Source organism: Bemisia tabaci, chromosome 1, assembly GCF_918797505.1.
Source record: "Bemisia tabaci chromosome 1, PGI_BMITA_v3".
Classification (NCBI taxonomy): domain Eukaryota; kingdom Metazoa; phylum Arthropoda; class Insecta; order Hemiptera; family Aleyrodidae; genus Bemisia; species Bemisia tabaci.
Genome location: NC_092793.1, coordinates 1287259 through 1313611, shown reverse-complemented (window position 1 = coordinate 1313611; position 26353 = coordinate 1287259). Strand labels below are relative to the sequence as shown.

The 26353-nt window shown below is 39.8% G+C and overlaps 2 protein-coding genes and 1 long non-coding RNA gene across 3 annotated transcripts; all 3 read right to left on the bottom strand.

The window, feature by feature from the left end:
* Window positions 1-2810: 2810 nt before the first annotated feature.
* Window positions 2811-4748, bottom strand: LOC140226078 (uncharacterized). The gene is made up of 2 exons (XM_072306545.1): window positions 4552-4748; window positions 2811-4035 (listed from the first exon to the last, which is right to left on the bottom strand). Exons 1-2 carry the CDS (start codon window positions 4746-4748, stop codon window positions 2811-2813), a joined length of 1422 nt encoding a protein of 473 aa, XP_072162646.1.
* Window positions 4749-14457: 9709 nt separating this feature from the next.
* LOC140224421 (uncharacterized) lies at window positions 14458-25394 on the bottom strand. The gene is made up of 3 exons (XR_011899685.1): window positions 24066-25394; window positions 23686-23965; window positions 14458-20600 (listed from the first exon to the last, which is right to left on the bottom strand). It is a non-coding gene; the product is annotated as an uncharacterized lncRNA (long non-coding RNA).
* LOC140224411 (THAP domain-containing protein 2-like) lies at window positions 21561-23680 on the bottom strand. Its single transcript, XM_072299169.1, has 3 exons — window positions 23303-23680; window positions 22545-22667; window positions 21561-22264 (listed from the first exon to the last, which is right to left on the bottom strand). Exons 1-3 carry the CDS (start codon window positions 23453-23455, stop codon window positions 22100-22102), a joined length of 441 nt encoding a protein of 146 aa, XP_072155270.1. The 5' UTR covers window positions 23456-23680; the 3' UTR covers window positions 21561-22099.
* Window positions 25395-26353: the final 959 nt, after the last annotated feature.

The window sequence follows — 26353 nt, the reverse complement described above, 5'->3', positions numbered from 1 at the left end:
CACCCTACATGTTTTCAGCCCCAGTAGTAGCTAGGAAGAATCCGATGTGAAGGCGGACAATTGTTGAGGAAGGAGATGACTTCGAAACTGCGGGTGCCATCGCTACTGATCTGATAAATGCGTTACATCATATGCCAAATTTGATGTCATGCAGGCTCTGGCATTCTTGCTTTGCATTCCTCATTCCCCCCACATATTGCGTGTCTTTTACATGCAGTTTTTTCATGTACTAAACTTACATACAGGGTTATCCAAAAGTCACTGACAACCCGTGCAACTTTTTTCCAAATTCAGATAGAAGTTTGAAACTTCGGTAATGTTCCTCGGTCTAAAGTAGCATCTTTTAGGTCACCTTTGGGGGGGGGGGGGGGCTAATTCTTTTTTTTCAAATGACAACCCCTCCCTTTGTGATACTTCATTCGAAAGATAATAAAAAAAAAAAAAATGTTTGGCGCCAACCGCAGGTCAAAATTTTGATTTTTGACAAAATGACGGCCGATCAAAGTTCAAAATGGCGGAAATCTAGTATCTCCGTTGTTTATCAACAAATTGGCGTTAAACTCGGAATCTTCGAGACGAAAAAAACGATCCTGGCATTGGTTTGCCGGAAAAATCAGTCCTTTTCAAAATGGCGGCTTAGAGCGGGAAGTAGATATTTAGGATGCTTATCGTTAGATTTGTTTGAGACTTGGTATCCGGGGGTATTTCGGCACGAGATGAACAAATCTTTCATTGGATATCTGAAATTTTGACAAATTTCAAAATGGCGGGAACTTCGTTTTATGGCTGTTTGCCGATGGATTTGCATGAAATTCAATATCGATCATTTGAGTATTTCAAGAATTTAATGAGAGATTCCTTTTTATCGAGCCGAAAACCACTAGGAATCCACCCCTCCCCCCCCCCCCAACAAAAAAATTGTGGGGAAAAAAATCAAGGGAAACGGGTGACCATTCGATTTTGCGGTTTTCTTTTTTCGGTTCAGTATACCTTTTACCAACAAGTTATATAAATATTCAAGCGTTATTCAGGTCGAAAAATGTAAATTTTTCAGGGCCGACTATGAAAAATCAGTATCTGAAAGTCGGTGAGAACGAAAACACACCAACTCGGAAATTTTTAAACGCTTCATTCTCTGTCATCAAGCTTCTTCTTCTTCTTCTTCTTCTTCTTCTTCTTCTTCTTCTTCTACTAACGACTAGGGCATGGCCCTGTTTGTCAAGCCTTCGAGTGCCAAGCACAAAATATTAAAAATGTAATATCCGTAAATCTTGGGGTCGTAAATCCGTTAATGTCTGGTACCGAGTCTGTCATCAACTTTGGTGTATCGATTTGAACTTGGTGCTTTACAAAGTCTCTAATTACTTGTCCTTTGGCACCAAAAAGGTTTTTCTTAAATTAACTTCTTCGCCAGCTGCGCAGTTTTAGCTGTTTCCTGAACAATTTTTTTTCCGAGTTGGTGTGTTTTCGAATTCACTGATTCAATTTGGAAAAAAGTTACAGGATTGTTCAGTGACTTTTGGATAACCCTGTATACATACATGTACATTCAAGTCGCTTCTACAGCGCGCCCGGGCGCTCTGCGACACCTAATCGCCATTCTTGTTTATCGACCCAAAGGCTATCTGGCAAATTGCATCTTTTAATTTCAACTTGAATGCCACCTCTCCACGATTTTGCTGGACGTCCCCTGCGACTTCTCTCAGGAGGAACCCAATCCAGTACCTTCTTAGGTAGTCTGTCATCCGCCATTCCTTGAAGATGACCATACCAGACACGCTGTTTGGTCATAATTTCATGCACCATGTTCTGCTCGGCGTTCATGATCTCACGCACTCTTTCGTTCCTTACGTGATCCCTCCTCGAGATTCCGGCTGATCTTCGCCAGAAATCCGTTTCAGTTGCCTTAAGAATCTTTTGGGTACGATCTCTCATGGCCCCCACTTCACTGCCGTGGGTCAGAATGCTTTTGATTATGGTGTTATAAATCAACCTCTTTTTTTCTTTGGAGATACTTTGATCCCAAAGAATCCTATTTAACATAGCAATAGCTCTCCTTCCCTGCAGGTTTCGATCTTATATGGCTTGGTTCATTATTCCATCCTGGGATACTAGAAATCCTAGATATTTGTAATGTTTGCAGCTTTTAATACATCGTCCAAAATTCTAGCTTTATGTCTTGCTGATCCCCTCCAATCTTCAACTTCTCTGTTTTCTTGGCGCTGACCCCTAGGTCCCACCTTCGATATTCTAGCAGTAATATTCGAGTCATGTATTCAGCGTCATCCGCATCCTGCGCAATCACCATCTGGTCATCAGCAAAACATTGAGTATACATTGTGTCAGTATCATTTAGGGGAACGCCCATGCCAGAGCACTTCTTTTTCTACTCTTTTAAAACGCGTTCTAGAAAGATCTTAAATAATGTAGGTGTCAGACAACATCCTTGTTTTAAACCTTTAGAAACATAAAAACCACCAGATAACCTCCCTTGACATTGGATTTTGGTAAAACTTCCACAGTAATATTGCTTAAACGCATTCACAAGTTCATTACTAAAATTCAATTTTTTCAGGGCTTCCCAGAGTTTCACTAATGGAACGCTATCATACGCTTTCTGAAAATCAACGAAAACTAAATGGAGCTCCTGTCCTACGGTCATTTTTTCTCAATCAGTTGTGTGATACAGAATAAATGGTCGACAGTTGATCTACCGGCCCTGAATCCTGCTAGCTCCTCTGCTTCATACGGAGCCCACTCTTCTCCGATGTTAGCTTTCAAAACTTTCTCGTAAATTTTACTAACTATCCCTACGATAGATAGCTCCCTGTAGTTTTCGCAGTCATTCCTCTTTCCTTTGTTTTGTATAGCTGAAATCCAGGACTCTTTCCACTCTTTTGGTACTTCCTCGCACCCTTAATGCAACGATCAAACAAGTCCCCTAGAAGCTGAAATAACTCTCTGGTTCCGCATTTTATCAACCGTGATGGTATATCTCCAGCCGCAGGAGCTTTTTCATTCTTTAACTCCTTGATTGCCTTCACAATTTCCTCAAGTTTAACCTCAAGAGACAGTGTTTCTGCGTTATATTCTGCAGCGCTACCTTGAAACTCGGGTCGCACTTCCATCCGTAATACTTTAAAATGGTCCTCCAGTTGGCTGATTGTTATCGGAGATAAAATATCCTTCTTCATGTTCCTTCGCAAGCCTTTTAGCAATTTCCAGCTTTCCGTACTCCCCCTTCCTCCTAGGCACGTGTTAATTCTGGGGCAGTTGTTTTCCCAGGACTCGTATATCTTTCTCATAATGAGTCTTTGTACCTTTGCTTGCGCATGTTTGTAAGCCATTTTGTCCTCATTACTCTTGGAGTGAAGGAAGGAGTGGTAATTCCGCCTCTTTACATCGATTTCTTCCTCAATCTCTTTGTCCCACCAGTAGGATTTGCATTCAGTGGTGATCTTTTCGCGCACTCCAAGGGCCTCTCTAGCCGCAGCGTGGATACAAGTCTTGATGAAGTGATACTGATCTTCGGCATCACAGAACCCCTGTCTTTCATCAAGTTTTTCATTTAACCGCTTCGTATAGAGATCTTTGACACTTTGATGGTGTAGACTATCGATGTTATACCTCTTTGGCTGGACCCTCTCTCCCTGTTGCTGCTGCTGCTGTCGAGGCACGCTTTGTGGGAAACTTTTGACGGGAAAAGCTATTTCTATTTTGAGGAAATGATGGTCACTGCCACAAGATAACCCTCGGCACACCTTCACCTGTCGAACCTTTATCTTCGACGTGTGGTTTGTTATCGCATAGTCGATGATGGATCTTAAGCCTCGAGTTTGTTTAACCCACGTATCCTTGTGGATATCCCGGTGTTGAAAGAATCCGTTTAAAATTTCTAACTTGTTTCGCTCACAGACTGCTATGATGCGGTTCCCGTTGTCATTGACCACATCTTCTCCGAATGGACCAACGACCTTCCAACCAATCCGGTGTCCTGTTCTTCCATTCAAATCGCCTATGACGATAACTTTCCAACTTTTAATATTTAATCGTTCAGGAGCTCAAAGAACTGTCCTTTAGCTCCAACTGGTGCATCATTGTTGATACCATTCACTTCAAAGAGGGTTATCTTGTGACCATACAAAGAAGATTAATTTTGACGATTCGTTGGTTCATTGGTTCCCAAGAAGTTATACATTTACGCAAGTCTTTCAGAACCAAAGTCGCCACTCCTTGCTGGGCCCGCTGATCTTTGTTCACGCCACTGAAGAACGTATCATAGTATCCCAAACTTTCAGAGCCTAATCCATTTTTCCTCGTTTCTGTAATTACTGCTATGTTAGCGTTGTTATTTTTCATCTCCGAATTAACCTCCATCAGTTTATTGGAAATGCCTGGGACAATCCACGTCCCAAATACCATTGTCCTTTTGCGTAATTTTTGTCGAAGTATCCGTTTTATCCGTTGTTCACCGAGGCTTAAATTAGGTCGTTTAGCATTGGTTGGGTTTTACGGGTATCGGGGAGTTAACCCAATGACCAAACCCCCAACCTGGAGGACCAGCGTTTGAATTCGGAGTGCGCTCTCGTAGATTGGCTGCCTTCACTACGGCTAAGAGCCCAATCAGCCCCTTCAATGGGTGGTTCATACGCCTTGAAGCCGGTGACCATCTCCATGGCCCCTTTGAGGCTAGGGTTACCAGCTGGGGTCCGCAGGATTGCTAACCCTGTGACAATACAGTCCCCCATTCGGCTATATTGTACTAAACTTAAAAAGCCCTATTTTCCACAACTAAGTATCTTTATCACACTTTTAGTTGTTATCGAGTGTTTTTTTTTGTTCGTCTGACAGCTGCCATCCTATGTACAAAGAAATGGTTCAAGTTTTTCAAGTTTTTTTTTTTTTCCACGTTTTATGTGTAAGGTGCTCCCCTGCGCAAGCGTTGTGCTTGTGAGGAATCCCACAGGATACTTCATTAATTTTGTACTCTTCTTTGTTTTTCGAATAAACTCAATTCACTTCGATGGTGTAAACTTCTAAGACTGGTGTGAATAAGTTTCAAAATGTTGCTGGTCTGTCTGAGCATTGAGTAAATCAAATCCCCTAGCTGTAAGTAGTGCAGTTCGTTACTGGAATTTAAAGAAGAAAATCTGCATCTTAACGAAAATGATTCGCTACTTTGTAGCATTAAGTAAACCAATTTTTTGCACAGCGAGAACATCTCATCAGTTATTACAGGGCAGCAATCCCCTGTTGTATCAGGATCAGAGGAGCTGTGGCAAATGTGTGGTTTATTTTTACAGAGTGGCTTGTCATTTTCATTAAGATGCAGACTTTCTCCTTATTTTCCTAATTCAAACTGCACTTTGTACTTACCTACAGGATAATTTGCTCAGACGTTCGTAGGATATTCGGTGGTAGGATGCTCGTAGGATACTTGTCTCATCAGAATGATCAGAATATCCAGAGGATATTCGTAAGATATTCGGTAGGATATTTATAGGATATTCGGTGGGATATTCATAGGTAATTCTACTTTGGCGGTCGAATAACCCTAGAATATTCTATAAATAGCCTTCTTCTAGCTGGGCTTTTATAAAAATCAGCCAAATAGAAGATAAGTTACAGTCCGATATTCGGAGTGGCAAATAAAAACTGGACTTCGTAACAAAAAGGAAAAAGAAGGGAAAAATTCCGAATTACAAATTTTAATTTGCTCAGATTTTATGGGAAATTCAATTATATCACGAATGAAGAAGTTTGGGAAAAATAACAAAGAATTGGTCACTTGCGAAGGGTCTAGGATGAATTTTGACTCAAGACAAGGGTAGAATAGTAGCAGTAGTGCATAGCCTGCCACATTCACAATGCCGGGTAGTGCGTGCCGGGCATCGCAGCGTTGTCATTTGCACGGTGCTGACGTTTCTTCGCTCGATATTCCAGAGATTTTCTGAGGTGGACCCTAATCTTGAGGAACCGCCCGTTTCGACCAATGAGATCGCTACATTTCCTCTCCGTCTCCTTTTTCTGTCGCTTTGTCTCTCAATTTCAATCAGTCCGCAGAACGGCCCGAATCTGCATCCATGTTAGGTGGAGCTTGATATTATTTTAATGACGGAGATTTTTGTCTCATTCATTTTATCAGCTCTATTATTTATTTACTTCAATAATGACTCGGGGAAAATCACCATGCATCTGATCAGACTTAAGTGCGAAACGAATTTTGATTGTTCGCGCCGCTTGCATTCTGATCAGTTGTATCGTTTGATTGATTGGTCTGCATTTGCCACGAATGCTAGTCAATAGCCTTGCATTTTGAAAGAACTGCGTCTCTCAGTTCTGCAGTTCTTGGCGTCGGACTTACAGGCAGGAAATAATGCCTCAATTTAGTCACGTCCCAATGAAATCCCCGGGTTCTCGAAAAAATCGCGACTTTTCGGGTATCATATTTAAAAACTGTAAAAAGTCCAGAAAGTTTAGAATTGAAGGATATTCATCACCCCGCACTGGAAAAAAGTCACATGGATCTAGAATCTAGACTCTTATTAACATCGACAAGAAAAAATACTCTTCATTCAATCCGATTTTTTCTTGAATCGAAGAGCCAAGCCTCTTGATTTAGGCGGATTTCCTTTTGATTCAAGCACTAAGTTCAATTGAATCAAGAGTATTTTTTCTTGTCAATGTTTTTAAGAGTCTGAACTGTAGATCCAAGCGGCTTTTGTTCAGTGCTGTTTTCACGAATAATGACGCTCTTTTTCCATCACGCAAGCTGTTATCATTGAAAAAATTGGCTAATTTATTTTTTGTTTTAATTTTGATGTGCATCGACGGATTGGACGGAAACCCGATGAAACGCTACGCATTTTAACCGTTTTTCCCAGTAACGAAAGCACAGCAAGTTCAAAAATAGGGTTTTAATGGACTATACTACAAAATACACGGTCTCTATCGGCGAATTCGATTCGTAAACGATAACTTTCGCTAGAATCGCGGTAATCCATTCTTTTTTAATGTTGTGCCTTTCGGTCAGATGAAGGCCGAGTTCGAATTTGAGTTCTATGACAATTACCGTTTACCAATGGTCATTAACCTAAGTGCCTCTCTTAGGCTATTTCCCAGTACCTCAAGTATTTTTCCTCGTTCATGACTTTGCTACTATTTTCTCCATCAGCTGATTTTTAATTTGAGCTTCGACTATTTTTATTATCATTATGTAACGCACATGATTGTATGCTCTCATATAGACACAAATATACCGTTGCTCATGATGGAGTAGCATCGCATCCAAGATCAGACTCCATACTCATCGCTGAACTTTTCACTTCTTTGCATGAGCATGGGAGTCCATTAGCAAAGACATCTTCCTTAGAATTAAAGTCCATCCACTCTTCACAACTTTTTGATGATTGTATACATTTCTTATCTAATCTATCTTGAACGAACAACATAACATAAACTAACTGAACTTAGCCAACGCAAATTTTTTTCCAAGAACACATTGCTTTCGTCTTTACCTCACCAAAATGGTCGTAATAAATTTTTAGACTCTGTGCTCGTGTAGTGTCAGAGAATATCTACACCCCACAATTTTGGTCGAAATAACTATTCCTCATCAAAGTGCACATTGAGTTCAAGATTTGGACGTGATAAGCATCCGATTTATTACTTTTACTCCGCGTTACGCGAGGACGGAATGTGGTGGAGCAGGATAATTCGTGATGGAAAGGGGTGGTATGGGATAACACGAAGTAAATTGAGCAAAATTGGGTTAAAACGGGATAATTGAGATAATTTGACCTAAATCAGCAGAAAATGGGATAAATGTAGGTAAATCGGGATTGATATGAACGGAACGGGATAGAGTTGGATAAAACGCGGTCGGATATAAGAGGATAGATTTGTACAGACCGCGTTTAATCGGGATAAAGAGGAATGTATTTTCTTAATGTTTAAACAGGAATAAAAAGAATATAATCGTTATATAATCTGCATTATCCGAGATAAATCTCATTAAAGTGAGGTAAACCGGGATAAAAGGTCATAAATCATAATTTATATTAACTTCGAAGGATTTCAATTTTTCCTTTTTCACTTTTTCATTCATTCCTCCTTTTATTCAAGTCCTGCCTGATCGTGCAATAATGTGAATATTTTACATGGGTTTGAAAAAAGAAGAGTACTGGAAAAGCAGTAAATCTGGCAACAGTAGAACCGAAAGGACGTAGGAGTAGGAGAAAGAGTAGAGAAAGGACGAGAGGCTTCCTTCCTAGGAAAACCTATGATTTATCCGGAAGTGTCATTAAAACAAATTGACTCCGTTTGCAGCATCAACTTTTTTTAAAAATAATAATTGTAAATGGAAATAGATGCTACAAAAAAGAAAAAATGAAAAGAAAATAAGACGAGAATAAAACGTGAATGGTTCCGTTTTTCTTATTTTTTTACCTTCAGTTCATATACGAGGGTCGTTCAGAAAGTAAGTTTTCCTATTTTTTTTCTCAAGAACTATAAAAGCTACAAAAAGGTAAATATATGGCTGAAAAGCTTATACTCTCAGCTTTCCAACGATATATTGGTTTTTGTTTTTTAACCAACCAATCGCTCAGAAATTGCATTTTCCCGCGACCACCTCCAAGAATTCCCAGCCGCCTCCAGCTCGCAGCAGTTAAGCGTACTTTTTCTCAACGGAAGATCATGGCCACGGTTTTTTGGGACAGTGAAGGCATCCTCCTGGTGGATTTTCTGGAAAGAGGTACTACCATCAACGCAATACGGTACAAAGAAACCACAAAGCTGAGAAGAGCCATACAGAACCGTCGGCGGGACAAGCTTACCCAAGGAGTGCTTTTGCTCCACGATAATGCGCGACCACATACAGCGGCCGATACTGTTGAGTTAATCGAAAAGTTCGGTTGGACTAGCCTTCCTTATCCACCGTATAGTCCTGGCCTAGCTCCTAGTGACTACCATCTTTTCCCAGTTCTGAAGAAGTTCCTAGGTGGTGTTAAGTTCGACACAGATGAGGAACTCCAAGAAACTGTCCTGGGATTTTTCAAACAACAGCCGAAGGACTTCTACCGTGAAGGCATCAGGAAACTGATACCAAGGTGTGAAAAATGTATCACAGTGAGAGGAAACTACGTCGAAAAAAGCTGAAGGTTTGTGCTATGCTTAATAACTTTTACAATTTTGCTCGTGGTCCTTTTTCATTTGTTTTTCAATGCAATTCTTATGCACCTCGGAGGTGGCGGGAAATTCTTCGAGGTGGTCGCGAAAAAATGCAATTTCTGAGCGATTGGTTGGTTACAAAACAAAAACCAATATACCGTTAGAAAGCTGAGACTATAAGCTTTTCAGCCATATATTTACCATTTTTGTAGCTTTTATAGTTTTTGAGAAAAAAAAACAGAAAAACTTACTTTCTGAACGACCCTCGTATTTTAGACACTTTTTAGTAGACCCCCCCTCATCCCTTTCAGTAAGGCGCCTTTTCGGCCCCCCTTCTCCTCCCGGATGCCTCACTTGATATGATCCGATTGATATTTTTTGAAAAATGGGCGCTTAGCACCAACTTTAGCTAACGTCGCAGATTTGCTCAACTCTTCTTTCTCCTTAATCAGGTAAATTTCAAGGAGGCCTCGATCCCCTTCTTATCTCAACTTTTTTTTCCCCCCTAAAAAGGATATAATTATACTTATGCAATCAGAGAGAATGAAAGAAAAACATCAGAGAAATTTGTATACAATGCTGAAACTATAAGAAAAAACCACAAGTGGCCTCATAGCGATTTGGAACCCTACCTTAACTGTCGTTACAGTTTTCAGACCGCTACCTCCACCCGCATCTCGATGGGACTGACGTCCCATCGAGATGCGTATTTGAAGTAATGATTGATCCTCATCATTGCTTCATCTCCACATATTTATTAATGTTAAAAATGATGGGACGCTCCGGTAACAAGTTCCTGTGACTAAATAAGTTTTGTCTTGGGAGTCTCCAAAATGTATACGTCATGGTGATCAAATGTCGAATCACGTAGAAAAAGCCGTTCTGGGTGCGCGAAGCGCGCCCAGACCGGCTAGTATAAGATATAAAGATGATGGATCCGGATGGAATGGGATAAAACGAGGTAAATCGGGAGGGTGAAGAAGAAAAATAGAAGAAAGACAGAAGGAAAAAATATGAAAGTAAAATAGAAAAGTGGAAGAAAATTATGAAGAATTGAGGATGGAAAGAAGATGGAAATGGAAAGAAAGAGAATAATAAAGAAGGAAGAACAGTAAAATAGAAAGAAAACAAAGAAAAAAGCAAAAAAATGAAGGTAAACATGAGATAGAAGGGGCTAAAAATACAAATCGAAAGAAGGAAAGTTGAAGAAAAAGAAGATGCAAAGAGAAAGGCAAAGAGGAAAATTTTAGAAAAGGAAAAGATGAGAAAGAAAAGAAGAAGATAATAGAAAAAAGATAACAAGAAGATTACAGGAGAAAAAAGAAGAAAATAAGAGAATAGAGAAGACAAGGAAAAGTAAACGAAAAAAGTGGAGGAGGAGGTAAAAGAGCAAGAAGATGAAAAAAGAAAGAAAAAGAAGAGGAAAAAGTAAGAAAGTGAAGGAAGTAGAAAATAGAAAGAGATGAATAGGTAGATCAAAGAAGAATGCAGAAAAATTAGAAAGAGGAACAACAAGAAGACGGAAAAGAAGAAAAAGACCGTAAGGAATGGAAGAGGAATAAAATTCATCAAAAGAAAAAGACAAGAGGAACAACAGAAGAGAAGAGAAAGACAAATAAGATAAGAGAAGGAAGAAGATGAGAAAAGGGGAAAAAAGAGAAAGAAACAGAAAAAAGAAGGGATAAAAATGAGAGAAAAATTATTAGATGCATTAAGTAGAAAAGAGAAGAGAGATAGCGGGAGAAGAAGATCAAGAGGAATTGAAAGGAAAGAAAAAGAAGGAACGAAGAAAAAAGATAAATGTAGAAGAAGAAGAAGAGAGACACGAGTAATAGAAAAGAAGAGAAGAAGAAGTAAAGAGCTTTACATTCAAATATTTTGAATACTCGATTTTCACCGTCCGGTAACGGTCGAATATTACGGTGTTATTTGTTCCCCTCTAGGTCGAGTTCGTGAAGCTTACGTTATTTGGGGAATGATTGGTTCATTCCTAAATTAGATCTGTTTCCCTTCAAATGTCTTTTTTAGAGTGGAACAAATTTTGCTGGAAGTGGATACAGGGTTGCAGGCGGTCTGGAAAATCAGGAAAGTCTGAGAATTGGCCGAGACTGAGGAAAGGCGGGGCTTTTCTAACACATTTACTAATCACTAAAACCCATTACTGATCATCCAACTTGTAACCCTTACTGATCATTTTTAAGGCTTGATATCTTTTTTTAGCTATTGATTGCCTTTTTCTATAATTTGATCTCTGAAGAAAGCAATTTTGTCTGAAGTTCAGGGAAAGTCAGCGTATTTAAAAAAAAAAAAAAAAAAAAAAAAAAAAAAAAAAAAAAAAAAAAAAAAAACATGGTCCAAATTTTGCTTGAAAGCCAGGAAAAGTCGAAAATTTAGAAATGTTGGAGTTGAAGAAAAGCAAAAAAAGTTACTCAAGGAAAAGTCCGGAGAAGTCGGGGAACTTAAAGATGAATAATTTAAGGTAACCCTATAAATACAAATATTTCTCTTAAAATTAATAAAACATTTTGTAAGCACATTCTCCCGTGTTTTTGATGATTTGTTGAAAAGGCGGAATTGGCAAGAATCCACACGGTCGCCCCCGTGCCCCCTGGGCTCTTTCCACGAGCGGAGTGAGCACTCACCCACATATATCTATATCTGTACGTTTTTATCTCGTATTTTTAGACCTATTTCGCGGCGATCGGACCGAGACGCGTCGGCGGTTACTCGCGTTTGGCGGTTTTAATCTCTCCTGTAACCTTCTGCAAGTTTAATGCTCTTAAAATAGCTTCCACCCGAAATAGATTCGAGATTCCCCTCCTTCGCGGAATGATACCACACGGTCCCCGATTAAAATAGTTTTCTCCAGGAATTAATCTTTCTCCCCAGCACAGCTTTTACTTTTGTGCACCCCCCCCTCCAGCCCGCCCCCGCCCACGGCTAAGTGACAGTGATTTTCTCGGAGCTCGGTAAACTCCCTAACGGTTGGTCCGGGTTCGAAATCTCACGCCCTGTTCAACGGTTTGTTCTGGTTGAATTCGACTTTCCGATCGATTCAAATGTTCTACAAAGACGTGTAGCTTTTTTGGGTTCCTTTTCGTTTCACTGTGTGTTTTGTTGAGCGGCCGTTCCTCGATTAAATGGACGCTAGTAGTATTACGTCTCAAGAAGGAGATAAATATCGATTTTCAATTTATTCTCATTTGTAGTATTGGGATAGGCTTGGTTATTTTTATTGTTTGGATCCAATTTTTTATCACAGAGAATCCCTATTACATGGTGACGTTACCACTAATAGCGTCTATACCTACTTTCAGTATGTGTGTGTGTGTGTGTGTGTGAGCGCGCGCGTGCGTGTGTGTGAGGGTGTGTGTGTGTGTGTGTGTGAGGGTGTGTGTGTGTGTGAGGGTGTGAGAGGGTGTGTGTGTGTGTGTGTGACAACATATGATAACTTTCATTGTGTATAAGTACTGCCTCTCTGTAGCGGGGGCTTATTGTTATTGTTTTTCTTGATGTTTGTCATGTTCTCCTGTTATCGTTAAACTGGTCTTTTGCCGTGACTGGACTGGGTTTCTGTGTTTTTTCCTCGTTCAGTTATGAATAACTCGTCTGCCGTGAGGATGGAGCGAATTTTTCTCTGAAACGTCGGCTTGTAAAATTTAGTGAAAAATGTTGCAAAACGTAATTAATTAAAATGTAAATCTCGGCTTTGTTTTCCCCGCGAAATGGTGTGGACCCAGTCCCATTTCTCCACCTTGATATATATATTACGTTTATTTGGTGCTTTCAACATTTGATGTATGTATGAAGATCTTCAGGAAATATCGACAGTGTAAGTCGGCAATCAAATAACTCGATTTCTAGCGGTTTTGAGTTAGCTGCAGAAATGAAGTGCAGTGCCCTTTACCTGCTATCAAAATATTTCAGTCGAAAAAAATCTGGAAGTCATCTAAAATCGTAGCACTCAAAACTCATATCTCGGCGTTAATTCCAATAACACATAACTCGTGCTGTCGCACCGCATTTTTACACAACGTGCGCTTTCCCGAGATGAATCGTGAACAGTTTAGGAGGGAAATTTAAAAGTTAGTACGTCACGGAATCTTCAAACAACAACATTGTTATTGTTGTAATATCGAACATCTAATCCGACGGATAACTAAGTACTTAATCGCCCGCTTATTTTTATCTTCATTTCATTTTAATTCGTAATTGTTTACCGGGGTCACTCTAGAGATTCGTTACCAATGAAAGTTTGTTAATAGGAACGTTAGGCTACTTTTAAAGTGAGAGGATACTTGAAGTGGGTGTCAAAACTCAGACACCCAGTCATGCCTCCTCCCGTAAAAAAAATGGTCTGGAGTCACATTGTTTTTCACGGGCGGTACGACAGTCGCTGTTAGATGAAAGGGGAGTAAACTTTTGGCATCAGTGTTGCATACGTGCTTATTTGAAGGCGCTTGATCTATTAGGAACGCCATTGAAGAAGATTTAATCAAGATCAATACTTTAGGAGGTGTCGGTTCCTTTTCCATCCTTTCATTTTTATACCAGTACAGCCATGAGATCTAACAATAAGCATTATTATTGCATCCGATAATCCATATTATCCGCAACGCAGGATCCATGCTGTGGGATTAGCTGAACCTTTTAAGAGGCAAATTAGAGCATACAATCCTGTTAAAATCTATATTGAGTCCTTATTCCGTTAACATCGGCAAAGAATAGGTTTGAAACAGTAATTCGCCAACCACCTATCTCGGGATTCAGTGTTGGACCTTAGTTCCACAAACACAGAACTCGGTTTTTCGGTCATTTCTCCTGACAGACGAGAATATTATTCAAAATGATGATAGAGTCTTATAAAGCATCTTATCCTTGCTGTCTTCAAGAATCATTTCTCCTCTACCTTCAAAGATGAGGCATGTAGAGAGTTTTTTTCCCTCTCCTGAAAAATCACGTTTTCCGATTTGTGTGATTGCCGACTTACACCGCCGATATAGGTGAAGGCTTGTCGCGTTTTCGTCGAGGTCTAGTGATTCGTACATTTTTTGGCTTCCCGGGTTTGTGAAGTGATTATTTGCCAGTGCAATGTACAGCATTTGACTTCAGCCGCCTTCCTACTTTTCTGTACAGAATGAATTCTGTCTGATCTTTTCAAATTAGTGCATTTTTAGTGTGCAATTTTAGTGTGCGCATTTTAGTGTAATGGAGCCAGCCACGGGGGAAAAAGCTTCCTCCCTCGCCTCATCGCCTTCACTCAATGACAATTCATCAGAGGTATCAGCTGATCCTCTTCAGCCAAATTCATCCTCCTCTCCAGCCGATCAAACAAAAACAATCTCCTCAAGCCCTTGCCCAGATGTAAACAAAACCCACAATCTTCCTCCTCTCCGTAAACCACCTGTTAACCTCTCTTTCGCTCAAGCTGTATCCATCTCCTCCTCTTCCTCCTCATCCTCCTCCAGCACTAACAACCTAACCAAAGAACACGCAATTATCATTCCTGTTATTGAACAATTAACATTGCTTGATTATCTCGGAGCAGTAGGTGAGTTCGTTCCTCCCAAAGAGATTATCTATGATTCTCGAATCTTAAATGGGAGATTGTGCATGTGTTTATCGGAAATTAAATGGGTGGACACAATGGGCCTGTTGCAAACTTTTGCTAGAGCAGAATAAAGAGTTGTTTCCTATAGATGATGCCTCAAAAATCACGATGAGCGCATCGGCAAAGTCTGAAATGCACTCATAAATTCACAATCTGCGTAAGAAATTTGCGTTATTTTGAGCTTCCCGCTTCAAAAACGATACTACTGCACAGGTGAACATTTTGTTAGATGAGTCCCTCCATCGTCGGCAATATTCATCATGGCCGACGCTTGCGCAGTTCCGCGAGTAATTCGAGGAGAGTTCAAGATCAATTAAGGCGGGCGAGGAAAATATAAACGTAAACACGCCGATTGTTATCTGGTTTAATCCTGTTCAGATGTTATCTCGTCCCATCACAGGTGTTTCGGCGGACTGGCGTCGGCCATGATGAGTATTGCCGCCAATGGAACGACTCCTTTAACAAAATGTTCACCTGTACCGTAGTATCGTTTTCGAAGCGGGAAGCTCAAAAAACCGCAAATTTCTTGGGCAGATTGTGAAGTTATGAGGCATTCAGACTTTGCCGATGCGCTCATCGTGATTTTTGAAGCATTATCTGTAAGGAACAACTCTCAGTTTTGCTCTAGCAAAACTTTGCAACAGGCCCATTTTGTCACTAAAGAAAGGCCTTTAAGAGTGCGCCGAATGATTTACCCAACAATAGGGTTGACACTGTCAAATGGTATGCCATTAATCCCTCTTTCTAAAATCATTAATGCTCTCACTGAATTTGTAATACCATGTTCTCCACCGCAGCATATTACAGCTGGAGTTAGAGACCATGATTTCTCGCATGTCTTGTTATTTAGAAGACAGATTTTTGTACAATTTGAAGAGGGTCGTCCGAAATTGCCTGACTCAATTCTTCTTCAACATGGAGAAGAAGTGAGGATTTTTATTAATATTGATGATCCAAGACATCGGTCTAATACTCTTCAACCCTCGAAAAAAAACCCATTTTAATGGTGAATCCAATCCTACTCTTGCTGATAGATTGGAATCAGCTCGTTCTTCGAAAACCCCCGAATCAATAGTTGAGGATGTCGAATTAGTATCTGTGTTTCAAACGAGTGCGTAAAAGGTTGAGGGGTCCTTTCAATTTCAAGATACAGATTTGATGGAAACTGAAATTTCAATGCCCAATAGAAATGCCAATAATGACGAACTAGCACATAAAAATGATCCGAAAATTGAATGTCCAACTCCTATAACCACCTCAAATCTGATGTGTCAATATTAGAGAATAACCCTATATCGGCTAAGAAACGTAAACCTTCTTCTCCTCTCCAGACACCCCTTAGCCCACATGATAAGAATAATACACAGAATCTGTCCTCCGAAACTAAGAAACATGTCTCAATCATTGACTCTCTCTCTCTGAATCGTTAGATGATGACCTTGAACCAAAGCGTTTGGACCTAAAATCAGCCGTTAGAAAAGCAATTAAAAAACACCCTTTTTCCATGGATTGCGAGGAAATTCTTGTGCTCCTCGAGGAAACAAAAGGAAAGAGGAAGCCTTCCCTTATCATTAAAAAGTATACTTCCGAGTTTGAAGGCATTCTCAAAGTTCTGTCTAGTGCTCACAACTGTCCCAACCGCCCAGACCTGAAAGACGGATTGTCTCGCTTAATTTTTGTACTGCACCCCATGAAACAGGATTGCCCATCAGCAGGCGATTCTGATAAATAAATTCCCAATCAAAGCAGATATGTTACTTCAGTGGAACTTAAATAGCGCGTTTCAAAGACGCACTGAACTTAGAAAACTTATTACAGACCATAATCCACTCATTATCGCTCTTCAAGAAACCCAACTAAGTCCAATCCAATCTTTTGATATAAGAGGTTATCAAACCTTCAGAAAAGATTTTCTGGGGGGAAATCGATCATGTAATGATGTTGCTATTTTAGTCAAAGAATGTTGCCAAAATAAATTGATCCCCCTCAACACCAAATCGCAGGCTCTTGCTCTACAAGTTTCTCTACAATTTAAGCTCACAATCTGCAATATATATATATTCCTCCAAATTCCAAATTAATATTACGTGATTTAGAGAATATTGTTAACCAGTTGCCCACGGCTTATATTTTCTGTGGAGATTTTAATGCACATAGTAGTATTTGGGGATCCGATAGTATCTCCACAAAGGGTAGATTAATTTAAACATTGCTAGACAATCAGGGGCTCCTCCTACATAATGATAGATCATTTACACATTTTTCATCAGCCACTGGCACCTTCTCAACAATAGATATTACTCTCAGCTCTCCTTCCTTAGGATCCATGATTACATGGCGAGTGCACAATGATTTGTGCTCGTCTGATCACTTTCCTATTTTCTCTTCTTTAGGTTCTGAAAGGGAAGTAACCTCATGTGCAAGCAAATGGGTCATTCAAAAAGCAGATTGGACTAAGTTCTTAAATTATATAACATTGCAGCCTCCAGATGAAACCTATACCTGTTATGACTTGCTTGCCAATTTAGCTGAGCAAATATTAAAGGCAGCGCATTCTTCAATACCTAGGATAGAAATGAAAATGACCCGGCCCCTTGTCCCATGGTGGAATGACCTGTGCCAAAAAACCACCAGAAATAGAAAGAAATGCTTGCGATTCTGTAAAAAAACCCAATTTTAGAAAATTTAATTGCCTACAAAAAAGCCAGGTCAATTGCTCAACGTATGATAAAAGCTAGTTGATCTGAGAGCTGGCAAACCTTCGTAAAATCAATGAATACTAACACTTCAAGTGCCCAAGTTTGGTCAAAAATTAAAAAGATTGTGGGACGTCCTCCCCCGACCCACATTTTATCTCTTGAATCACAAAATGGTGAAATATTGACCGATACTCAGCAGATCATTGATCCGCTTGCAAAACATTTCTGTTCTGTTAGCAATAATGATCACTACTCTGAAGATTTCCTTAACTTTAAAATTCAGGAAGAACAGGAAAAACTCGATTTTGATTCTGATAATTTGGAATCGTACAATCTTCCTTTCTCTGCTTAAGAATTGAATGATGCTATCACCGTCTTAAATAATACTGCCCCGGGTCCTGATGAAATACATAATCTCATGATTAAAAATCTACCTACTGAATGTAAAGAGTATTTGTTACAAACTCTTAACGATTTTTGGACTTCTAATCAATTCCCACAGCTATGGCTCGAATCAACCATTCTCCCAATTTCTAAACCAGGTAAGGACAGAACTAAACCCACAAGTTACAGGCCTATCTCCCTTACCTCTACCTTATGTAAACTAAATGAGCGCATGGTCAATAGAAGATTGACATGGACCCTCGATCAAAAAGAGTGCTGGAACAACATTCAATCGAGAGAAGAAAGAAAAGATCAACCATTGATCATCTACTGAAAATTCAATCAACTATTCAAAATGGATCTCTTTAAAAATTGGATACATATGCCGTTTTCTTTGATTTAGAAAAGGCATATGACACTACTTGGAGATACAATATTCTCAAGACGCTCCATTAATGGGGCTCTCGCAGTCATCTTCCACTTATGATCAGTGAATTTTTATAGCGAAGAATATGTCGTGTAAGATTGGGAACCTGCTTTTCGGAGGTTTTTGAACTTTTGAATGGGATTCCCCAGGGTAGTGTTCTAAGCTGTACACTTTTTGCAATCGCTATCAATTCAATACTAGAATGCGTTCCAAAATCTGTACAACCCTCTCTTTTTATGGACGATTTTTGCATCTATATTTATCTGAAAATATCAAAAAAACTACTCAGAATAACAGTAAGTGGACTTCAAACTTGGTCCAATCAAACTGGTTTCCGGTTTTCTGTACAAAAGGCCATTGGAATGATTTTTAGTCGTAAACGAAATAACCCATCCACATCCACCCCAACCATTTTTCTAATGGGAGAAAAGATACCCATTAAAGCATCTGTTGTATATTTAGGACTCATTTTTGATCGAAAACTAACATGGGCTAAACATATTGAAAATCTTGTTGCGAAAAGCAAAAAAGCAATGAACATACTTGAATATCTTGCAAATACTCAATGGAGATGTGACAGAGAAACTTTACTCACATTATACAGAAGGATAAAGCAGCCACTGAAGCATGCTCTATGCAAAACATCACCCACCATCCAGTCACTCAACAAGATACTAAAAAAGCTGTTATCAACTTTATTATCAACTATATTAACAAAGCTATTTTAACTTATCAACAACGCGTGGGAACAAGAATGGTGCTCAAGTGAACATAATCGTCTCCGTAGAGCCCAAATGCCATATCCAAGAACATCAAACCACTAAACAAGATCATGTGAAGTTCAAATTGCGCGTCTCAGGGTTGATCACACTTTTTTCAATCACAATTATATCATTTGCAAAGAAGATGAACCCATCAGTAACTTCTGCAATTTATCACCTCTAACCGTAAAACACGTGATTATGAACTGCTCTGTCCTCAGGTATCTCCAATCTCAGATTTACTTACCTACAGGCAAAAGGAACACAAACCCACTAACATGCGATGAACAGAATGTCACTACCGAACTTTTGAAACTCTTACTCCCTTAATTTAAAAATCTAAATTTTTGTATACAGGGTTATCCAAAAGTCACTGGCCACCCCTGTAACTTTTTTCCTAATTGAGATGGAAGTTTGAAACTTTGGCAGTGTTCCTCGGTCTGAAGTAGCAACTTTTTGGTCTCCCCAAAATTTTGGGGGGCGGCTCCCCTAAGGGGGCGGGGTCTAACTTTTTTTTCAAATGGCAACCCCCTCTTTATGATACCTCATTCGAAAAATAATAAAAAAAGAAAATTTTTGGCGCATGCCGCAGGTCAGAATATTGATTTTTGACAAAATGGCGGCCAAGTTCGAAAGTTCGAAATGGAGGAAATCTGACATCTCCGTTGCTTATTGACAGATTGGCGTTAAACTTGGAATCTTAGAGTTTTTCTGGCATTGGTTTTCCAGAAAAGTCGGTCCTTTCAAAATGGCGGCCTATTGCAGGAAGTGGATATTTAGGCTGCTTATCGTTGGATTTGCATGAAACTTGGTATCCGGGGGTTTTTCGGCACGAGAAAAAAGAATCTTTCTTTTCTGACAAATTTCAAAATGGCGGCGGAAAAATGGCGGGATATCAGTTTTACGGCTGTTTACCGACGATTTTGCATGAAATTTGATATCGATTATTTATTATTTCAACAATCTAAAAAGATTCCTCTTTATCCAGCCAAAAACCACCAGGATATCGAATTTCATGCGAATCCATCGGTAAACAGCCGTAAAACTGATTTTCCGCCATTTTTCCGCCGCCATTTTGAAATTTTTCGGAATTTCAGATATCCAAAGAAAGATTCGTTCTTTTCGTGCCGAAATACCCCCGAATACCAAGATTCCGAGTTTAACGCCAACCTGTCAATAAACAACGGAGATGTCAGGTTTCCGCCATTTTGAACTTTGACCGGCCGCCATTTTGTCAAAAATCAATATTTTCACCTGCGGCATGCGCCAAAAATTTTCTTTTTTATTATCTCTCGACTGAGGTATCACCAAGGGGGGCCGCCCCCAAAATTTTGGGGGCACCAAAAAGTTGCTACTTCAGACCGAGGAACATTGCCAAAGTTTCAAACTTCTATTTTAATTTTGGAAAAGAGTTACAGGGGTGGTCAGTGACTTTTGGATAACCCTGTATACAGATACACCTATCTTCCAAATTCTTTGTAAAGGCGTCAATAGCGTAAGATGCTGAATGTCTTCAAATAAATTAACTAACTAACTGCATGAATGCACTCTTATTGCCTCGCTGATCGCTCCTAGAGCGGGTACTCCAGACGAGAATTTTGGGTTACCTCGGCGCGGCGGGACGTTTGAATTGCCGTGTATTTTAATGGGCGGTTACCACTTTTTCCATCAAGTATCTTAATATCTTATGACACAAAGTTTTGAACGCCGTCTAGTTTGCTCTAATAAAGACAGGTTAAATTCCGATTTTGTGGAGCGGTTTTGAGGTCACGCAAGTGTTTCTAAACGAAATTGTCCCTTAAAGTCACCTCTGCCGAAGCGCTGTTTTTAGCGCGAATTTTGAATATCACGCTCTCGTATGAAGCTAGCCTCATGGAGGATGCTCCTATTTAAATGAGATGAAATCGAACTGCTTTAAATATTTTAATTTTGTAATTCTTTTTACTGTCACCAATATGTTGTATTAAAGTGATTTTTATTACATAATCTTCATAATTTTAAAGGGGATTTAAGAAAAAATTATTATTTCACCGAAACGTTCGTAAGTTTCTTGATTATTTTAATGTTGCGAGTGAATTTCTTGGGAGTTGGGCTTCATGCCTTACATTAATATTAATGAATATGATTTTGCTGTTTTTGTGAGGTTTATTGAAAGACACCATAACTGCAATGCTATGTAGGCAGAATAGTCTGTGTGTTGGTACACGTCTCAACATTTGGAAACTTGAGAAATATGAGTTTTCTTTTAACCTTTTCTGAGTAACTTTGTCCAAGGGAACATACTTACTTATTGGGAAGCAATTTACCCTCCTCCCATCCTCTATGGTAAAACCTGGTTAATGAAGCTTAACATGTGAATCTTTTCTTCATTACGAACTGTCACAACTGCCAACACTTACCCACGACTGGCTATTTTACTGGACTGATAGAAAATTAATTTGAAATCATGAATTGATAGTTGGTTCGATTTTTCCTTTTTTTATTTTTTTTAAAGAACCCTGCAGATATAGTTTCGTCACACATACGGCTCTATGTACCCACAATATATATTTACTAGGGGGCTCTGCTCCTCGCTGCTATGCGGCCCAACCTCCGAGGGTGCTTCGCGCTGGACACTCATGGGTGAAAAGCATAAACTGAAGAACAGCGGGCTCAGCTACAGTCAATATCTGTTGATAGCAACAAGAATCATGAAAATAGACAAACTAAAGGCCCAGTAGATACAAGAACGAACTGGGACAAGAAATAAAGATTTGAGGGGTCAGACAGCTAATAGTAATGATAATTGATGCAACAACTCCTCTTTGAGTCTGCACGGCTACTCATGTTACGTAGCATAAATTTCGACAACCACAAGAATACTGATGAGGCAGATAAATTTAACTTGTACATACACTGGTAGTGCAGTTCTATCAATATTCAATCATTGTTTGGCACAGGCTTACTTAATCAGTTACGGGGCATCGTCATGTGAAGAAATTTTTTCTCACACGGACCACCACCATTTCTTGACTTGGGCTCATTTGACTCGTTTACTTTAAAATTATTATGATGGTAGACTTACGATGGAATTAATATCAAGAACTAGCGCTTGTTGTTCGCCACCACTCTCTTGTACTTCTTCATTGATTGCCGTCAATATAGAACATAGCTCTGCTTCACCGATTTCCTCATGCTGCACTTCCCTTGTCTCTTTGACTAGATACTTATCCTGCAAAGCAATAGAAGAAACATAACAATTTTCATTTTTCATGAATTTCTGATACAGAACCCCTGACGTTGTCTACTAGAGAGATATGAGGTTCTTTTCTTTACAGCTAGTAGCAACAGCTCACTCAATCACTTTAACTTATCGCAAATTTACCTATTCCTTCAACATAAAATTGGACCTGGATCATTAATAAGTAATAAGTTAGACGGGGGGAAAATCATGGAAAAATGCTTATCTGTGAAGAAATGGTCAATTAAACCATGAGATTAAAAATACTCACCAAGGTTGGCTCATCCAAAGATTCACATTGATTTATCGTGTGAGTGGGGAACACAAGAGGAACAGCATCTGGCCGCAACCGACTTTCATTGATATCATCATACTGGCTTTTAGGGAAGTGGCACTGTGAAAGAGTAAGAAAGGAAAAATGTCACTCATAGAAATAAACAAAGCAAACATTTACCCCAAATGCAGGGACAGTCTAAGAACATCTTGCGACAGCTAAATGCCCCCAGGAGAGATATACAATGTATAGCGAACAGGGAGAGCGTCAATAGACAGCCAAATTTTTTGTACATGGAGAGGAGCAAATTAGATATTCTAATCTTAACTTCTTTCAGACAAATTGAATTCAAAAATGGAAGGACTTTACTAGACATTCATTGAAATGAAGAGTTCCTGACTGGAAATGAGAAGTAACCATGTAAGAAATCTTTTCTTTATAATGTAGCAAAGGATTGGCCAAAAGCTGGCAACACTAGAGATTCTTGTTCGCATTGCGTAAATATAACATTACATGAAGTGATCGGCTGTGCATGAAGTACAGCAACAAATTCATAGACTCTCCTCAATGGAAAGCACATTTGATAAACTTACAATAGTATGCATCAGACGCAAAATTACAATCATGTACTGATAATCTGATTCCGAATCAAGTTCACGAATGCTTGTGATGGCTCAGAGATAAAACCAGTTGCAGTTCGATTGTCTGGATTAAACAGAGGCAGAGTATGAAAAGGAAATATTAAGCATACTTACGGCACAAATGCGATGGAAACTTTTCCGCGTGAAATTTTTCCTCCGAAGCATTTGTTCCCACACTTTCGCTCTCACCTCATTTACAGGAAATCTTTTTAATTTGCAATTCTTGGCATTATGCGAGCATTGCACTGCGCAGCACGTAGCAGGCATGGTACTTATAGATTAAAAAAATAATTCAGAAACAGTTATTACATGACTAGATAAAATTTAAACGAACACTTCAACAAAACTTCAACACATGGCACATGAATATGATAACAAGGAAACATAACCTCAAACCTTCAGTCGTATGACAAGATGGCGTCGCATTGGGTTACCTGCCATAAGAAGTGAGGATCTGGAGTACCCACTCTAGGAGCGAGAAGCAAAGCAATAAGCACCTCTGAAAAGTCCAATCTCATGGAGCCCCTATATCATATCCAAGAACATCAAACCTAAAAACAAGATCATGTGAAGTGCAAACTGTGCGTCTCAGGATTAGTCACACTTTTTTCAGTCTCAATCATATCATCTTATCTGCAACGAAGATAAACCCAACTATATCTTCTGCACTTAATCACATCTCACCGTGGAACACGTGATTATTGACTGCTCTGCCCTCAAAGATCTTCGCTGCAAGATTTACTCACCAACAGTCAAAAGGAATACAAACCCACTAACCTGTAATGAACCCATATCACAACCAAACTACTGAAACTTTATACAGAGTGTAACAAAAGTCCGTCCAACCAACAGTCAAAAGTAATACAAACCCACTAACCTGTAATGAACCCATGTCACAACCAAACTACTGAAACTTTATACACGGTGTAACAAAAGTCCGTCCCACCCCTGCTACTTTTGAACGAATTAAGCTAGGAAAATGAATCTTTGGGAGTGTTCCTACCTCAAAGGAGACCACCTTTTTTTTTTGGGGGGGGGGATCAAAATTTTGGTCCCCCCTTTAGGGAGAACGGGTGCCCCCAACTCTTTTTTTCAAATGGCAACCCCTATCTTGTGATATCTCATTCGAAAGAGCATTAAAAACTTAAGAATTTTGGCGCAAACCGTAGATCAATATCTTACTTTTTGACCGAGTTATGATAGGTCAAATTTGACCTATTTTCAAAAAATCATAACTCCGGTTCAAATTATCGTAAAGAAAATTTACCAAATTGTGTTCGCTTTTAAGTAAAAATTGCAGATATCACTTTGAACCAATGTGAAGGGGGGGGGTTCAGACCTCCAAATACGTCAATTCAAAGGTCATTCAATTTTCCCGCGAAATAAGCCGATTTCCCTTAGATTTGCCTCCTCATTATTTCAGTAAGGTCAAAATCAGTCCAACAGTACGTTGGCAAATCCCCGAATTTCGGGAAAAGTTAAAAAAAAACGAAATTTAAACGGTCAAATTTAATCACCTTAAATTTCGTTTTCTTTAAACTTTTCCTGAAATTTGGGGACTTGCCAACGTACTGTTGAACTGATTTTGACCTTACTGAAATAATGTGGACTGTGGAGGCAAATCTAGGGGAAATCGGCTTATTTCGCGGGAAAATTGAATGACCTTTGAATTGACGTATATGGGGGTCCGAACCCCCCCCCCCCCTTCAAATTAGTTCGAAGTGATTTCCGCAACTTTTACTTAATAGCGAACACATTTTGGTAAATTTTCTTTACGATAATTTGAATCGGGGTTATGATTTTTTGAAAATAGGTCAAATTTGACCTTTGACCTATCATAACTCGGTCAAAAAGTGAAATATTGATCTGCGGTTTGCGCAAATATTCTTAGTTTTTTATGCTCTTTCGAATGAGGTATCACAAGATAGGGGTTGCTATTTGAAAAAAAAGTTAGCTGGCCCCCGTCCCTCCTCCTAAGGAGGGGACCAAAATTTTGATCCCCCCCCCCCAGACAGGCGGTCTCCTTTGAGATAGGAACATTCCCAAGGATTCATTTCCCTAGCTTAATACGTTCAAAAGTAGCAGGGGTGGGGCGGACTTTTGTTACACCCTGTATACAGGGTGTTTCAGATCACCCGTTCCGGGCCTTTTTCTCGGTTGTTTTAGGTCGTGCGAAGTCGGGGACCGCGGAGTTGAGTTGGGAATCGACCCCAAGGAATCCAAATTTCGTGGTCCCCCTTGGGGGATAAAGGGGGAGTCACGATGCTAAAAGTAACGATTCCCGACCGAATTGCGGATAAATCGCATCAGAATTGAAAAGCACGAAAATGTCAAGTGAAATTGACCCTAAAAATCCAAAATTGGCTCAGCCAAGGCCCAAAAATGATCTCCTAAAGAGGGGGACAGTACCCCCCTCCATAATTTCTCTTTGGTCTCAAAATTGACGTAGATTCTCCAGAGAAAGAGGGTTTCCCAGGTAATCGACCCCGAGAAATCCTTTCATGGTCCCAAAGCTCCTCTTTTTTAAAGGCCCAATTTTAAAATCGGGGCTCCTTTCCGAATCGCAAACTGATTGTATCCAAATTGAGGAGCAGAACACATTTACATCCTAAGTGACCCCCAAGAGTTCCAATTGACCCCCTTGAACGGCAGAAAGTAACCCGCTGAGGAGGGGGGCCTCGCCCCCTTCAAAAATGTCTCAAGATTCCTCTTTGGTCGCAAAATTGACGTCGATTCTCCAGAAAAAGACGGTTTTCCATTTAACCGACCCCAAGGACTCTGAATTTCCTGGTCGCTAAGCTCCGCTACCCGCCCTTTTGGGATTACTTGGGAAATTGTATTTTTATGGAGAATCGACGTCAATTTTGCGACCAAAGAGGAATCTGGAGACATTTTTGAAGGGGCGAAGCCTCCCTCCTCAGGAGGTTACTTTTTGCCGTTCAGGGGGGTCAATTAGAACTCTTGGGGGTCACTTAAGATGTAAATGTGTTCTGCTCCTCAATTTGGATGCTATCAATTTGCGATTCGGAAAGGAGCCCCGATTTTTAAAATTCGGCCCCCCGTTTACCTCCCAAGGGGAGCTAGAGGAGCTTCGGGACCATGAAATTTGGATTTCTCGGGGTCGATTAACTGGGAAACCCTCTTTTTTTGGAGAATCTACGTCAA